At 38.8% G+C, this 17399-nt stretch overlaps 2 protein-coding genes across 3 annotated transcripts in view; one reads left to right on the top strand and one right to left on the bottom strand.

Annotated features, from left to right (window-relative positions):
• LOC129700930 (zinc finger FYVE domain-containing protein 9-like) overlaps positions 1–1806 on the top strand; it is a 113224-nt gene extending 111418 nt beyond the window's left edge. The window contains exon 18 of the mRNA XM_055641755.1: positions 233–1806. Within this exon, the coding sequence (XP_055497730.1) occupies positions 233–394 (162 nt within the window). The 3' untranslated portion in view covers positions 395–1806. The remainder of the gene's footprint in view (positions 1–232) is intronic.
• An 812-nt stretch (positions 1807–2618) lies between these two features.
• cc2d1b (coiled-coil and C2 domain containing 1B) overlaps positions 2619–17399 on the bottom strand; it is a 74538-nt gene continuing 59757 nt past the window's right edge. For both annotated transcript variants that reach the window (XM_055641754.1, XM_055641753.1), the window contains exons 17-24: positions 17174–17290; positions 12510–12583; positions 11087–11145; positions 10790–10841; positions 9532–9631; positions 9254–9344; positions 6996–7150; positions 2619–3586 (exon numbers count right to left, since the gene is read on the bottom strand). In XM_055641754.1, the coding sequence (XP_055497729.1) occupies positions 7022–7150; positions 9254–9344; positions 9532–9631; positions 10790–10841; positions 11087–11145; positions 12510–12583; positions 17174–17290 (622 nt within the window). In that variant the 3' untranslated portion in view covers positions 2619–3586; positions 6996–7021. The remainder of the gene's footprint in view (positions 3587–6995; positions 7151–9253; positions 9345–9531; positions 9632–10789; positions 10842–11086; positions 11146–12509; positions 12584–17173; positions 17291–17399) is intronic.

Below are 17399 nucleotides of genomic sequence, written 5' to 3'. Positions count from 1 at the left end.
TTTTGTGGAGAGAATGGATAAATGATGCTTTGGGTTGCAACCCTTCAGTCTGTCCGTTCCCTCCACAGATTCTACCGGACCCACTAAGTTCTAGCAGATTTGCCATCAACTAGAATTGTGTATTTGTTTAGTGCAAATTGTCACATATGGATCAGGTGTGAAGAAAATTAATTTGCATAAACTGCCTTGTTGGTGTCAACCTATTTACAAAAATCTTAATTTACTTAATCAGGTTGGATATCAAACTGGTAGCAATGGACAACCCCTCCCATCACTGTACATGAATGACCTTGACAGTGCTTTGGTTCCAGTTATCCATGGTGGAGCATGTCAGCTGAGTGAAGGGCCAGTTGTGATGGAACTCATCTTTTACATCCTGGAGAGCTTTTCCTAGAACCATAAAATACTTTTCCATCTTACTGGTGTGTATTGCTCTAACTGAAAACATTTGCACTTTAAACTGTTGGTATGATAAAACTGAATTGGTGCTCCATTATTGCTGAATCTACTATGCACCATGGGCCACTGAGGTTAATCTAATGCAGGTCAGGTACCTGCCTTTCAACTTTCTATTAAATGTGGACTTGATCTTTTGGTTTACTGAAGCTGTTCTTAAGCATGAATTAATTTTGATTTCTCCTAGTTTACATTGTATGGATTGGCAGCATATCATTCGTCAGGATTAAGACTAGTTTGCAATTTGAAGTAAAATAAATACACATGGTTACAATGACACTATCATAAGGACAGTGTAGAAATACCTTGACCTCAGTATCACTACTACCCTGACACAATCTGCAGTTAATCTATTTAGTTTGTATATAATGTATGTCTGAAGTTTTGAAGCACTTAACCTATGCCTTGTAAACCACATAATGGAACATTGTGGTAATCTCTAGCCATGAAATAAAGGTAGTGTATAAACAAATTATTCTAAAAATAAGATCTTTTAATGACTTTCTCAGCCATACTGCATTTCGTATCAGCTGTATTAATTGTATTTGCTGGTGCATGGGCACCTCAGGTAATATATACAGGGATCAGTATTTAAAGCCTTTATGGAAATAATCTGTTTCAATTGGGCTATTATGGGCAGTCTCCAAGTATAGAAAAGTGAACTCCTGTAAGTAATTGTAAAATGTAGTTGTTTAAAAGCCAAATACACTGTATATTTGTTTTGCATTAGAAACATTTGCGATTTAAGAATAGTTAATATAAGGTAAATAAATGTTTCTTTTATTTTTAAAAAAATGCTGTAGTATGGCTTGTTAAGAATTGGTAAATAGATGTTATAGCTTAGTTTGGCCTATTTCCTTCAATTGTATCACTGAGTGGAAATGCGGTTTTATCTTGCATATAAGACATACAGAATCATTGTACATTTAGGTGAAATGCAATTTCATTTCCTTAGTTTTTCTATTGGCAGTAGTCAAATGTGCACTTTAGAAACTGGTTACAAATAAATGGTTTCCTAATAAAACCTCATTGAATACCAATTAAGTATATCACATTAAATACACAACAGCAATAAAGTATTCTTGCATAAATCTGTATGTCTTTTTGTTGACAGTGTTCTGAAGCCTTTTAGCTTTTGAGGTGTGCAACTGGTATGAGTGATTTGGGGGTAGGGGGGAAAGCTTGAACTACTGGTTAGAAAAAAATGGAAGTTGTTATTCATTAATTTAAATTCCAGCAAAATCAGTTGCATTAGGGTTGCAAAAGGAAATAAACACAATTTTTTTTTAGAAAAACAGATGGACCATGTCAATGATATTTCATCAAAATTGACACCTTGGCATTAGTGTTGACAGTGCTCAAAAAAGATTCATTTGCTCCTTGTCCACCCTTTCAAAGGACAAATTTTCAAATCAATTAATTCTTTAGATTAATTGTGAAATCATAAGTTACTTCAGCTTGTCGGTGTTTCGTTAAGAAACTTAATGTTGCTCCTGCTCTCCAACCTATCATAGACATGCAGATAGATGTTGTTTACAAAAATAGAATAACTGCCGGTCAGACAGCAACTCCAGAGAACATGGATAGGTGCTGATATTTTGGGTCGCAGTCTGCCTTCATAGAAAAATAGGTTCAGGAGTAGGCCATTCAGCCCTTCGAAAAATCAACCTGAAATGTCACATCTCCCTGTCCTCCAGAGATACTGCCTGACCTGCTGAGTTCACTCCAGAATGTTTAAAAAAAATCTCTGACATTCCCTTTATTCTCTTCACTATTTAAAACGCTTGTTTTCCCAATTTTCTAGTTCCCATGATAGGTTTCAGGCATTGAGGATGTATGTGGTTTCCCTCTTGATTTGGCATGCTAACTAATTTGTTTCACTGATAACCAGTTCAGTTGTACAATTTGAAAGATATGCACAATAGTATTAACATGAAATAGTTCTAAACAGTTTTTTGTTGAAGTTTTTGTACATCACTTCACTTCAAGTAAATTATTGATTCAAAAAATCTATTTCAAAAAACAAATTAAATTGATCATCTGTTCAATAACACAGCTTTACAATGTGCGAAAGGATGTGATTTGATGCATACAAGTATGATGTAATCTGTTTAAAATTGATTTCACCTGTTTAAAAAATAAGTTTGAAAAGGCCAACAATCCATGATACTCTCAGCCATCTTTATTCACAGCTATTTTTTTTGCAGAATCATTATCTTAGCTGTTGAAATAAATTAAGAATTTAAAATAATTCATTTGCTTAAACTAAGGGCAACAAATCTGAATCCAAAACACCCTCATCCAAAGTGAAAATGTAATTTGTTACTTGATTGTACCTTGCTCAGTAACACTGAAGCCCAGATGCTAGATTTTACATTTACATTTTACAACAACTCTCCAACTGTTTTTTGTTAACATCTTCATTAACCTCCTTGCACCATGTCAAGTTATCATTGATTCTGCGGGATTAACAAGTAGAATGTTATAGCAACCAAGATTTTTACAAAATTAAAAATCCAAATGAAGCATAATGGTATTTAAATATGCATTTGCATTAGATTAACAGCAGCTGAGGACATTTAGAAGATTATTTACATTATTCTGAAATTTACTTTGATATGTTATGGCTAATTCCTGTTTTTTTTATGTCAAAACAAAAATTGTTAATAACAATGGAAACAGGCATGCTCACTTAAATTTGAGAATTCAAAAGTCTAGGATATTTGCCATTTCAAGAACAAAGTCAGATTCATTCTTAAGCATTTGGTTTTCAAAACAGACTAGCTAAGAAATACAAGAGTTATCATCTTGCCTGTAATTTCAAAAGTGTTTTGGAACTTTAGGCACTAAAATACAAAGAGACAGTATGGAAATTGTTAAAATGTAACATTTATCTTTAATTTATTTTCATAATTTTTTCTACATTGCCTTACTCTGACCCATTACATTAATGGCAGGTTTGTATTTGCAAGCTTTGTATTCTCAAATTTGTAGTAATGAAATACAGCATTAAACAGTATATTTCACAATATCTTTGGCTTTGTGTGCATCTGTGCATTCCAAACAGCAACAATTCATATGTATATTCTGTCCGTAGCAGTCGAGAGCTGCATAGATATTATGATTTGACCTTTGAAAAAGAAAAACTCATTGGAATACTGTTTCATGATCTCGTAGTCAATTATTTTTGTGTAACGGTGTCCATGAACATTACATGAATTACTCAAATATATTTGTCGTGATTTAAGTAATACATTCTCAAACAAACCATAGTGCAAAGGAGAAAACACATTTATCATTTAATTTATCACTGATGCGCAAATTGAGCAGCAGGTTCAGTCACTTTAGTTGCCCCAGGACTTTACTGTTCAATTGATGCCTCTTTGGATTCTTCCAAAATTACACCTCTTCTCAGTTTATCATTTTAAGAGGATTTGGTTGGATTTGTATGTTAATTGTATAAGTTTGCAACAAAAATGGTAGGACGTAGATAATTTGCAGCAATGTGCGATGCCAATTAATCTCAATAAAAAAACATTGACTGTTGAAGACTAAAAACAATAATTTACTTTGTCTATTATTAACACTTAACATTTCCCCTTTCTATTACTCATTTGATTCTCATGCACCGCAATTAATTCCTGGTTATCTCTCTTGTTCCGTTTCATTGGTTAAGTAGCTATATTAATTCACCATTTACATAGGTCACAGGCATTTTACTCAAGACTCATCAACATTGGTATCAGAATCTGAAACAACGCAAAATGTAAGAAGTCATTGGGTCAAGCCATCTCTCCCAGCTTTCCTCCCCACACAGCTTACAATCAATCCGAAGAATGACCTACTGATTTATTCCAGCACTTTGTGTCCTTTTTATAAACCAGCATCTGTAGTTCCTCATTTCTACTTTAAGTTGATGGGTCATCAACCCTGAAGCAGGACTGGTCTTGACCTGTAATGTCAACGTACACCTTTTGCTTCCACTGATGATGCTTCATCTGTTGTGTTTTTGCAGCATTGTCTTTGTCCCAACTATCTTGTCATTGGACTAATGCATAGCTCACATTTCTAGCCAGTTATAGCACACAAAAAATAATATCTGCAGTCCTGAAGGAAGGCTAAAAGTCAGGCTGCAAACAGACTCAATACCACTATATTACTGTAACCTAGCTGTGCTTGATCAAATTATATATTTTTCTCCAAAAGCATTCTAATCCAGAAAACATTAATTTAAATGTCCCATCAAATCTAAAGTTGTGTGAAATGGCAGTGTATATCTCAATCTTCAGCCTGCCAAGTTTTTAAAAAGCAGCTCTTGTTCTAGTTTGCAACACAAACTGGGTCATAAATAAGAGTAGATAGGAGTAGAATTAGGCCATTCGGTCGATCAAGTTGACTCTGCCATTCAATCATGGCTGATCTATCTTTCCTGCCATCTCCCCATAACCTCTGGCATCTATACTAATCAAGAATCTATCTCTGCCTTAAAAAATATCCACTGACAGCCTCCAGTGGCAAAGAATTCCACAGATTCACCACCTCTCTGACTAAAGAAATTTATCCTCATCTCCTTCCTAAAAGAATGTCCTTTAATTCTGAGGCAATGACCTCTAGTCCTAGACGTTCCCTCTCCACATCCACTCTATTCAAGCTTTTCACTATTATGTATGTTTCAGATGTCTCCCCTCATTCTTCTAAACTCCAGTGAGTACATGCCCAATGCCGACAAAAGCTCATCATAGGTTAACCTACTCATTCCTGGGATCATTCTTGTAAACTTCCTCTGGACCCTCTCCAGAGCCAGCACATCCTTCCTCAGATATGGTGCCCAAAATTGCTCACAATATTCCAAATGCAGCCTCACCAGCGCCTTATAGAACCTCAGCATTACATCCCTATTTTTGTATACGCCCTCTTGAAATAAATGCTTGCATTGAGTTTGCTTTCTTTACTACCGATTCGACTTGCAGATTAACTTTTTGGGAATCTTGCACCAGCACTCCCAATTCCCGTTGCACCTCCGATTTCTGGATTCTCTCCCCATTTAGAAAATAGTCTACACCTTTATTCCTACTACCAAAATACATGACTCCACACTTTGCTACACCATATTCCATCTGCCACTTCTCTGCCCATTCTCCCGAGTCCCTGCTTTCTCTACACAACCTGCCCTTTCACCTATTTTCGCATCATCTGCAAACTTGACCACAAAGCCTTCAATCTCCTCGTCCAAATCAATAATATACAACATGAAGCGTTGCGGCCCCAGCATCAACCCCTGCTCAAAATAAACAGGCAACATACCTGATTAAATTCAAGCATCCTCCACTTAGAGAAACACAAGTACCGTATTTCCTGGCAATGAAGACGCTATTTTCTACCCAAAAATATGGCACGAAAATTTACCTACGTCTTGGAGGCCGAAGGTTAGGTTGTTAGCCAAGAAAGATAGACTTGGCTATCCCTCAGTACAGCAACATTAAGAATGATGTCGCTGGACTGAGGGATAGCCAAGTCTATCCCTCATTGCTGGCAGCTAATGGGAAGCGGCTGTAAAAGGACAGTGCCACTGGGGGGAGTTCCTTTCACAGCGTGTGGTGAGTCTGGCCCGGGTCAGCAAGGGCAGGAGCGTTGAGAAGGAGGGGGTCGGGGATCATGCCAGCAACTCACTCACTCACCGCTGCCGCGGTGTACCGGGCGCGGAGCCACCTCATTGTGGCCAGGGAAGGAAGTAGCTCCGATGGCTGCGAGCAGCCGCCGGGACCAGACAGTAGAACCGACCGCCACCTCAGCGCCTTCTGCCGGCCCACTCACCTCTGGTAGTGCTCTCCATCTGAACACCCCTCTCCAGCCGCTCGCCGACCTCGCTCCTGTAAGCCGCTTCCTGCAAATCTTTAAATTCCGATTTCCGCCGGGGAGGGAAGTAGCTCGGGTGGCTGCGAGCGGCCGGCAGGACCGGACAGTGAGGGAACCCCAGCTCAAGAACAAAGATCATAGAGTGTAGCGGGTCAGCGGGCGATGGATAATAGGACAGCGGGGGGTGGAGCTTATTCCCGGCCACAATGCGGTGGCTCCGCGCCTGGAGCGCCGCGGCAGCGGTGAGCGAGTTGCTGGCATGATCCCCGACCCCCTCCTTCTCAACGCTCCTGTCCATGCTGACCTGGGCCAGACTCCCCACATGCTGTGAAAGGAACTTTCCCCCCAATTGGTCTCTTGAACTAGTATGGTCATTCAATAAGATTCAACTTGTCCTGTGTGCTCCCATTTTTCCCACCATCTCTCCACCTGCCGTCACCCCCCCCCCCCCCCCCCCCCCCCCCCCCCATTCAGAATGGAGGAGATCTGGAAGCCTTGAGCAAATTGAATTGTTACTTTCTTTATTTTTTTTTTTTTTTTGAGTGTGAGAAATTCTATGTCCCGCCAGCCTTTTTTCAAAATTTAGCAAATGGGGGTGTGTCTTTGACAGGTGCGTCTTCATTGCCGAGAAATACGGTAGTTAATTACACTGTATTGTACTCTTCATACCTCCAAATACTCACTTTGAGGAAAAATTATCTGCATGTTTTCAGCTGTTAGTTGGATCCATTGTCAGCCACTTTTCTGTTATAGTTTGCATATCTTGGCCGTGGAGTGGTTCTCTGATCCTAACTTTCACTTCTAGTCGCCCACCAGTTGATTTTCTGCCATCAAAAATCTAAGAACAAATGTGAGCTTCAGTAAGCAATATGATAAAAAATCTACAAAATCTATTATAACTTTGCAACTTAAAATATGGCAGAATGTGAAAGAAATTGCAACATCACATGCCCAAACTTAGCTTTAGAATTAATACCATCTGAAATGTTATGAATAGGTATAGGAAGGAACTGCAGATGCTGGTCTATGGAACTAGGCAGTAATAAGAATGGCAAGAGGTTTAAAGAATTTTTGGAAAAACACTAGAAACTCAATAATATAAAACCTCCAGTTCTAAATCCATAAATACAGAATTTAGTCAATTCACACAATGCAAATAATCAATTCAGCATCCACCAAGACTGTGGCAGAACACAATTATCACCACTGTACACTCAATTGCATTACTCCTGTTGAGACTTTCCATTCACTATCTAGCAAACTAAATACTGGAACTACCTACATGAGTAAATCAGATAGTGAGCGTTCAAGAACATAAGAAAATAGCAGGTGCTCCTCAAGACTGCCACTGCAAAATAATTGCAGTTGATCTACGCTAGTCTCAGTTTCTCTTGTGTCAGTTTCTCATAACAGTTCCTTCATCTTTCAAATATTCATCCATATCCACCTTAAATATATCTAATGATCTGACCTCCACATTTCTCAGGGATAGAGAATTCATCATCCTTTAATCCCAGTGAAGAAGGGCAGTCAAAGTGCACAGCAGGGTGTAGATCAGTCATGGATATGGGCAGAGAAATGGCAGATGGAATTAAACCAGAGCAAGTGTAAGGTATTGTACTTTGAGGGGTCAATATTAAGGGACAAGTATAGAAATCCTTAACAGCACTGTTGAACAGGGGGAATCTTGGGGTTCAAGTCCCTGAAAGTGGCTATGGACTTGACAAGTAGATAGTGCTAAAAGCCATATGGTATGCTTGCCTTCATTAGTCAGGGTATGGAGTAAAACAGTCAAGAAATCATGCTGCAGCTGCATGTGCAATGTTGTGTGCTTTCTGGTTGCCCCATTGCAAGAATAAGAATGTGGAAGTTTAGGAGAGGTGCACAAGATTACCTGGATTAAATAGTATTAGCTATAAAAAGAGCTTGGATAAACTTGTATTGTTTTCTCTGGAGTGCCAGAAGCTGAGGGAAGACTTGATAAAATGATGAGTCATGGACAGGGTAGACAGTCTGAACCTTTTCCCCCATGGTGGAAATATCGCAGACTAGAGGGCATAACATTAAGGTCACAGAAGAGTGTTTAGATGTGTGGAGCAAGTTTTTTTTACACACAGAATGTGCTGCCAGGGACGTGGTGGAAGCAGAAACGATGGTGACATTTAAAAGGCTTTTGGATGGGCAGCTGAACATGGAGGGATATGGCGCACATGTAGGCAGAAGGGGTTAGTTTAATTTGGCATCCTGTTCAGCACACATTGTGGGTCAAGGCCCATCCATGTGCTGTACCATTCCAAGTTCTATGTTCTTTCCTCAGAGAAGACATCTATCTTTGAATTGTGTATTGTTGATGTCCTTACTATTTTTTTTTGTTTTGTTTCATTCCACTTATATGTTTTGTAATCTGCTCACTAAATTTTGTAAGGCGTCCTTGAGAGTCCTTTGAAAGGTGCCCATAAGTATAATGTATAATAATAATAATTTCTACACAGTGAGTTGTCGAAAGCCGATCAAGCTGAATGAATGCTGCTCCATTATACTCAAGAAGCTTGAGCTGACCCTGTATAATGCAGAATTTTCAACTGGCCATTTCCTTTTTATTGTTTATTCCCTCTATCACTGAAGCTGCATGGCAGAAGTATTTGCCATCTGCACTGTGTACTCTACTATTCATCAACGGTTTTTCAAAAAAGTTTGCAAACCCAAGAACTCCACCTCCCAGGGGGTCCCGAGCAGTCCACAATGGGAACTGAATCACCTGCAACTTCCCTCCCAAGAGAACACATTTCAGAGATATAGAATACACTACCATTCCTTCAACAACACTGGGTCAAATACCTGGAATTTCCTATCTAATAGCACTACAGAAGTAGCTTCACGACATAGATACAGCTGGTCAAGAAGGTGGTTATGTTGGAATATAGCAAATTAAGTACCTTACCTCCATAATTTCTCTGACTTCACATTCAGTTTCTAGCTTGTCCAGTTTTAGATGTGTAGATCCAACTGGTTTGTCACTCCTGAAAAATCCACTGCAAAACAGTTAAATCTTCTGTGACACAATCTTCGAAAACAATGCAGTACCTAGCCCAAGTTAAAGTACTAAAATATGGAACTGCACTCGGAACAGAACGTTATATGAACATTATAAGGCTGCTTTCAGAGAAGAAAGAAATAACCATGAAATTACAATAGGTAATATGCTATTGGGATTCTTACCCCTTATGAAATAGTTCAAATTTAATTCCTTTGGTCTGAATAATTCGTTTGAACCCACGATGATTTCTGTTAATAATGAGCATAAATCTCTCATTATATTCTGGAAGAAAAAATAATTATTGTAAAAATAGACACAGACATTGCTGTTTAGTTAAAACACAACAAAGTGCTGAAAGCTAGAGTCAAGAGTGTTTTATTCTCGTATGTCCTGAAAAGGAACAATTAAATTCTTACTTGCAGCAGCACGACATATGTAAACATAGTAATCTGTAAATACTATATCTATTATATAATGGGTGAAACAGATGTGCGATCACAAACAAGAATGTTTTACAACATTGTAAACATACAAAAGCAATCTGCATTTAGCATTGAGATTAAGAAAAATGTCTTCAACCACAGAGTAGTGATTCTTTACAAGCCCAGATACTTGCTCAAGTTTTGAGAATATTCAAAACTGAAGGCAATAGTTTCTAAGATTTATAGATATGGGAATAGAGTGACATAGAGGTAATGCAGTTCCACCACTGTCTTATTGAATGGGTGAGCCGACTTGAGAAACACAGGGATTATATGCTCTTTTTATTTGTTCTTATTACTGAATGCAATACCATAAAAGTTGGCAAAACTGAATTCTTTGTCCTTTTAACGCGAAAATTAAGAGATTGTTTTCTTTTTGAGAAAATATCTTCCAAATTACAAGGGGTGCAGTGGTAGACTTGCTGCCCTACAGTGCCAGAGACCCGGGTTCGATACTGACTACAGGTAGGTGCTGTATGTACGGAGTTTGTACGTTCTCCCCATGACCTGCGTGGGATTTCCTCGAGGATCGCCGGTTTCCATCCAAATTCCAAAGACGCACAGGTTTGTAGGCTAATTGGCTTGATTAAATTGTCCCTAGTGTATGTAGGATAACGCTAGTGTGCGGGGATCACTGGTCAGCACAGACTTGGTGGGCTGAAGGGCCTGTTCCCCTGCTGTACCCCTAAATTAAATTGTGACAGCAACATCTTTCAAGAACTGCCTAAAATGATCAAGATAAAGAGAAGTTTTCAACAGAACAAACTATATATTTATGATTCAGTCTCTGAATTTGGTTCCATTGACAATTAAGCCAGGTACTAAACCTGCACAACAAAATGGCTCCATAAAAAATATTTGTTCATGCTACACATTCAGAATATTAATATATTTATACCATGCTGATATTAATATAAAGCATTTTTCCAAAAGATGAACAAAGTTATGTTTCGTATACCTGGACAATTGGTATTCTTTATCACCATTGTTTTGTTACGTTGGGCTTGCTCCTGTTTCAAAAAAAATTGCAGTATTCAACCTATAATTTATCATTTATACAATTTACTTGTGAATATAAAAATTAAAAAAAAGATTAATATTAGTGTTCACTTAGTTAAATTATATTTATAAATACAAGATGATTAACAGTGCAAATTGTGCAGCACTTTCTGGGTTTAAATGTAATTTTATAAATAGGAGCATGTTTCTTATAAAATTATATGTCTATATATTTGATAAAAAAAAGTTTACTCACTGCACTAGGATATTGAAATTCAAACTTTACAAATGCATCAAGGTCATGTGCAGCCACACCTGTGCAAAATAACATAAGTTTTGTATCCAAATAGAAATTAGTCCCTATCTTTGACACAACATAGAAAAATAAATTCCATGTAGATTCCCTCACATCTCCTCGGTACCCCGCAGCTCCACCCTTGCTCCCCTTCCCTCTAGTCGCCACAGGGACAGAGACCCCTAGTGCTTACCTTTCAGCCCATCAGCCGTCGCATACAACACATAATCCTCATACATTTTCGCCACCTTGAACAGGATCTCACCAATAGTCACATCTTCCCATCTCCACCCTTTTCTGCCTTCCACAGAGACAGTTCCTTCCACAATTCCCAGGTTGATTCATCCCTTTTCACCCAAGTACTTGCCCCTGCAACCGCAGGAGATGCAGCACCTGTCCCCATACCTCCTCCCTTGACTTTGTCCAGGGACTCTGACAGTCCTTTCAGGTTAGGCATACGTTCACTGGAACATCCTTCAACCTCATCTACTGTATCCGTTGTCCAAGACGTGGACTCTTATACATTGGCGAGACCAAACGTAAACTGGCCGATCGTGTCGCTGAACACATTCACTCAGACAGCCTGGATCTACCTGATCTCCCAGTTGCCAAACACTTAAATTCCCCTTCCCATACTGACCTTTCTGTCCAAGACCAACTCCATTGTCAGAGTGAGGCTAAACACAAATTGGAGTAACAACATCTCATATTGCGCTTAAGCAGCTTACAACCCAGTGGTATGATATTGGTTTCTCTACCTACTACTGCATTCTCTTTCTCTCCATCCCTCCCCCACCCAAGTTGTACCAGCTTCCCCATCTCACCTAGCAAACAGCTACCAATAGCCTGTTTCCTTCACCGTTGTTATATCTCAAGTCTCTGTGAGGAAAAAGTGTTATCTTACCCATTCTTAAACTGTGGCCCTGATTCTGGACTCCCCCGGCATCGAGAACATATTTCCTGCTTCTAGTATGTCCAAACCCTTAACAATCTTATATGTTTCAATAATATCCCCTCTAATCCTTCTAAATAAAAGTGTATACAAGTGTATACAAGCCCAGCCGCTCCATTCTCTCAGCATATGACAGTCGCGCCATCCCAGGAATTAACCTTGTAAACCTACGCTGCACTCCCTCAATAGCAAGAATGTCCTTTCTCAAATTAGTGGACCAAAACTGCAGGCATCGCACAAGGTCAGGATCGAACCAGGATCTCTGGTGCTTGGAGCCCATCTTATTTATCTGGCTGAACAAAACACTTGTTAAAAAGGGATAAAATATTTTGCCTTGTTTTTCCACAAACAGTTGTTGCTACTGATTGCTGAGTTTAATCGTCATACACATTATCAGCCTCAAGAATTCTGTGGAGCCCTACCTTGTCTTACCTGAAGGAGCAGGGAGATTTATTCCTTTTACGATAATGACAAGCATTTCAGTACTACTGATATCTGAAAATATCCTGTAACAGATATTTTAATCCAATTAGCAGGTTTTTCCAACATTAGTAACTTGTGCATAAATGACAAGAGGACAACTTAAAACTTAATCAAATAGACAAAGAGGAACAGGCAATAGTACAAAAGAACAATATGCATACTAACTTTTTACCTTTTTTAATTGCAATTATTTTGAATCTTTAACCCACAAATTAACAATACTTTTATTCCGAGATACTCATTAAAATGTCTCTCTTTGAACATGCTTTATGGTTCATTGGCAAAATCTTGTTTGATCATGATCTATAGAGGTTCAGATGCATTTAATGTATTGTATGACAACAAACTATTTGGTAGTGCCCTGAAAAAACAGGATGCTATATGGAGATTGTCACGTGAAGTGGGGTAGAATACCTGCAACATGCAAATCACCACAAAATACCGCACGAGGAAGGAAATTTAAAGAAAACTGGAGTAAAAAGGGGAAAGTATTATTTGTACAATTTAAAAAACTTATTTAGAACCAAAATACAGGTTACATTGCTGATTTAAATGGTACTTTCCCATGTCAGAAAATTAAATAATTATAGAAGAATGATTTATGTTCCTTGAAGCACAAGAAACCGCAGATGCTGCTTTACAAAAAAAGAAACAAAAAAAAGTTCTGGTGTAACTCAACGGGTCAGGCAGCATCGCTGGAGAACATGGATAAGTTGCATTCCAAGTCGGGACCCCTCTCCCGACTTGAAATGTCACCTTTCTATGTTCTCCAGAGATATTGCCTAATTCATTGAGTTACTCCAGCATTTGTGTCTTCAATTTACCCTCACTTTTTAAACTTAACATGGACCATTTTGTTTTCGTAAATGTGAAAGGTCATGTGGTGATTAGTCATGGACTATCAGTTTAATTCTCAGGCATCTCAATGTCTATTTCTATTACCTCTGCCCCAAACATTATATTCTTATCCCAATATTGTACTCACCTATATTGAAATTAAGTGAAAGAAAGCGTTTGTTTCCCATAAACCTTATTCTGAAGTGCAGTGCTGCCAAAGCTACAGTACATTCAGAAAGTATTCAGACCCCTTCACTTTTTCCACATTTTACGTTACAGCCTTATTTTAAAATAGATTAAATTCATTTTTTATCATCAATCTACACACAATGTCCCATAATGAAGAAGCAAAAACAGCTGTTTAGAAATGTTTGCAAAGTAATTAAAAAGAAATAACTGAAATATCACATTTACATAAGGATTCAGACCCTTTGCTATGACACTATGACAGAAATTACCCAAATGCAGGTGTGCCAAGCTTGTAGCATCATACCCAAAAAGCCTTGAGGCTGTAATCGCTGCCAAAGGTGCCTCAACAAAGTACTGAGTAAAGGGTCTGAATACTTATGTAAATGTTATATTTCAGTTATTTCTTTTTAATTACTTCTAAACACCCGTTATCACTTTTTTATTATGGGGTATTGTGTGTAGATTGATGATAAAAAAAATGTTTTAATTCATTTTAGAATAAGGCTGTAACGTAACAAAATGTGGAAAAAGTGAAGTAGGTATGTTACAAAACCTACCTGAATCGCCATTGGGAATCTGCCCACAGCCAGGTCCGCGATTTTGGCGCTGTTTGGAGGGGGCGGGTTTAAAACGCGATTTTTACTAGGCTGTACTAATCGCAGATGTTCAGCCTAGTAAATCATTAACGAAAAATCGCTGCAAGACCCGGTCGCAAAAGGTATTATTAGTTTTATAGGCCTCGATAATATAGTTATAATAGTTTAAAATTACTGTCTCATTCCGCAACCTCTCGCAGCCCCAGGGTTTTATAAAGCAAACAATTAAAGGTATGTACCTTATTTTTACATTAAATGGGGCATATATATAACCCTATATATCAAGTTATCTATAGCGAGTAGTTCATTTTGGGCTTTTTATATCCCGCAGTATTTTTCTCGGCATTTGAGGGCACTAATCCAGCGCGATGCGAACGTTCTAAACCAGCGCGTTCACATGAACCCACTAGAAAGCCGATTTAAATGGGCATTTATTTACAGCAATTGAACACTAAATTCCTTCCATTTGGCCTATAAATTAATGTAAATTAGATATAAAAATCATGTTATATTGTGAATTATTTGTGAATAATCTTTGGACACTTAGGCTATTTAAAAATGTTAATCTTTCCTTAAGAAATGGGCTTTTGATTATCCAAGATCACAGCTTTTTTGTAATGTCCATTGAAAATCAATAGGGAACAAGATGCTAATTTCCGAGTATGAAAATGGCCATAACTTTTTTAATACTTGAGATATGAAAGTGAATTTGGTGTCAAATTAAACTTATTGTTATGCTTTATCTGATGGGATAAATTGCAGACTTGATTTTTAAAATCTCAAAATTTTGTAACATTGCTAAGTGAAGGGGTCTGAATACTTTCTGAATGCACTGTATGCGATGCTTAGCATTATTTATCCTCTTGAACATTTCTTAGTCTATTATTAATTCAAACTGCTAAAACAATAAATGAAACCATGTTGGCATTATGGCCCAGAAAGCACATCAGCACTTCTAATTCCTCAATAAGAACACATACGCTAGGCTGTTGTACATCGACTACAGTTCGCGTTCAACATGATCATCCCCTCCAAACTTATCAAACTCAGAATTTGTCCCTGCTCAATTCTATGCGATTGGATCCTCAACAGACCCCAATCAATACAAATCGACAACACTACCTTCTTAATAACCAACAACACAGGAGCATCGCAACAATATGTGCACAGTGCACTGCTCCACTTTCTCTATATCAACAACTGTATAGTCCTATGCCATCTTTGAATTCATCAATGACACCACCGTTGATGAATAACAGGTAATTATGTCAAAATGCAGGAGGGAGATTGATAATCTGAATGTATGGTGCCAGTACAACAATTTTGCCATCAACGTTAATAGTGCCAAGGAGCTGATTATTGGCTTCAGGTAGAGAAAGCCACGGATCTACGAATCTGCCTTTATCGACGGAATGGTGATAGAGGAAGTCAACAGCTTCAAGTTGCAGGGCATGCACATCCTGTGAAATATGTCCTGAGCCCAACAATTGTTGGAGGGAATGTTTAACATGCACCCTAAATCTGGCTGTGGGGCCCTGTTGCCCTCTTAATTACGGCTCAGTTAGGGACAGACACAAAGAACTATCAGGAAGATTGTTCCCGATGTTAGGGAAGTCCAGGACAAGGGGTCACAGCTTAAGGGTAAGGGGGAAATCCTTTAAAACCGAGATGAGAAGAACTTTTTTCACACAGAGAGTGGTGAATCTCTGGAACTCTCTGCCACAGAGGGTAGTTGAGGCCAGTTCATTGGCTATATTTAAGAGGGAGTTAGATGTGGCTAAGGGGATCAGGGGGTATGGAGAGAAGGCAGGTACGGGATACTGAGTTGGATGATCAGCCATGATCATATTGAATGGCGGTGCAGGCTCGAAGGGCCGAATGGCCTACTCCTGCACCTAATCTCTATGTTTCTATGTTTCTAACTTCTTGAGGAGCAGTGGTGAGTTTCTCAAACAAATCAGTTTATTCAAGGCCTTAACAGTGTGCACTGTAAAAACAAAGATTCCAAACTGTCTCAAAGATTTGTAACACCCACAGCATTTTTATATTCCTATGACACAATGATTACCTGTGGATTTTACACCTTTGAAATAATTTACCATTGATCAACGTTTAACCTCCTGTTTCCTGTCACTTCCACTTCCCCCAGTCAAAATAGGGAAAGAGTCCCCCTAGTCCTCACCTTTCACCCCCTCAGCTTTTGCATATAGTACATGATCCTCTGACATTTTTGCCACCTTCAATGGGATCTCACCACTAGTCACATCTTACCATCTCCACCCCCTTTTGCTTTCTGCAGAGACCGTTCCCTCTGCAGCTCCCTGGTTAACTTATCCCTTTGCACCCAAACCACCCCCTCTCCAGGTACTTTCCCCTGCAACTGCAGGAGATACAATACATGTCCCCATACCTCCTCCCTCAACTCCATCCAGGGACAGATGTTCACTTGCACCTCCTCCAACCTCATCTACTGTAGCTGGTGTTCTCGGTGTGGACTTGAATATATCGGCGAGACCAGGCAGAGACTGGGCGACCGATTTGCTTAACACCTGCACTCCATCCGCCTTAGCCTAAGCGATCTCCCAGTTGCCAAACATTTTAACTCCCATTCTCACTCCTATACTGACCTGAGCCTCCTTCACTGTTGTAGTGAGGCCACACACAAATTGGAGGAACAGCACCTCATATTTCGCTTGGGCAGCTTACAACCCAGCGGCATGAATATTGATTTCTCTAACTTCAAGTAATCCTTGCATTCCCTCTCTCCCCCACCCTAGTCCTCTTGCTAATTTCACTATTTGTATTCCTTCGTTATTACCTCGTCCCCAACCAACTATGCACCATGGTGACCATTTAAGAATTTCCTACAGCAAACATCATCAGACATGGTCTTTTCAGCTTCAATAATCACACATGAAGATTCAAAGATCAAATTTACTTTTTAACCTAAAATGTTGGGATTCAAAAATCTACAAAAGCAGAGATCCATACCGTACAATTTTAAAGGTCCTCTCCTCAAAATGGTATTTTGGTGGATCCAAGCCTTGAGATTGGCCAAGTTTAAGGATTTCAAGATTTTTCTTACAATCACCAGCCATCTTCTCAAATCTGCAAAAATAGTAATGTACATTTCCACATGTTTTATATGCAACTAGTAGTGACATTTTCTTGAATTTCCAGTTGGCAGCGCAAGATACTTCATGCGAGGATACTGTTA

This window comes from Leucoraja erinacea, chromosome 10 (assembly GCF_028641065.1).
Source record: "Leucoraja erinacea ecotype New England chromosome 10, Leri_hhj_1, whole genome shotgun sequence".
In the NCBI taxonomy this organism is placed as follows: Eukaryota; Metazoa; Chordata; class Chondrichthyes; order Rajiformes; family Rajidae; genus Leucoraja; species Leucoraja erinaceus.
This window is presented reverse-complemented; position numbering and strand designations above follow the sequence as displayed.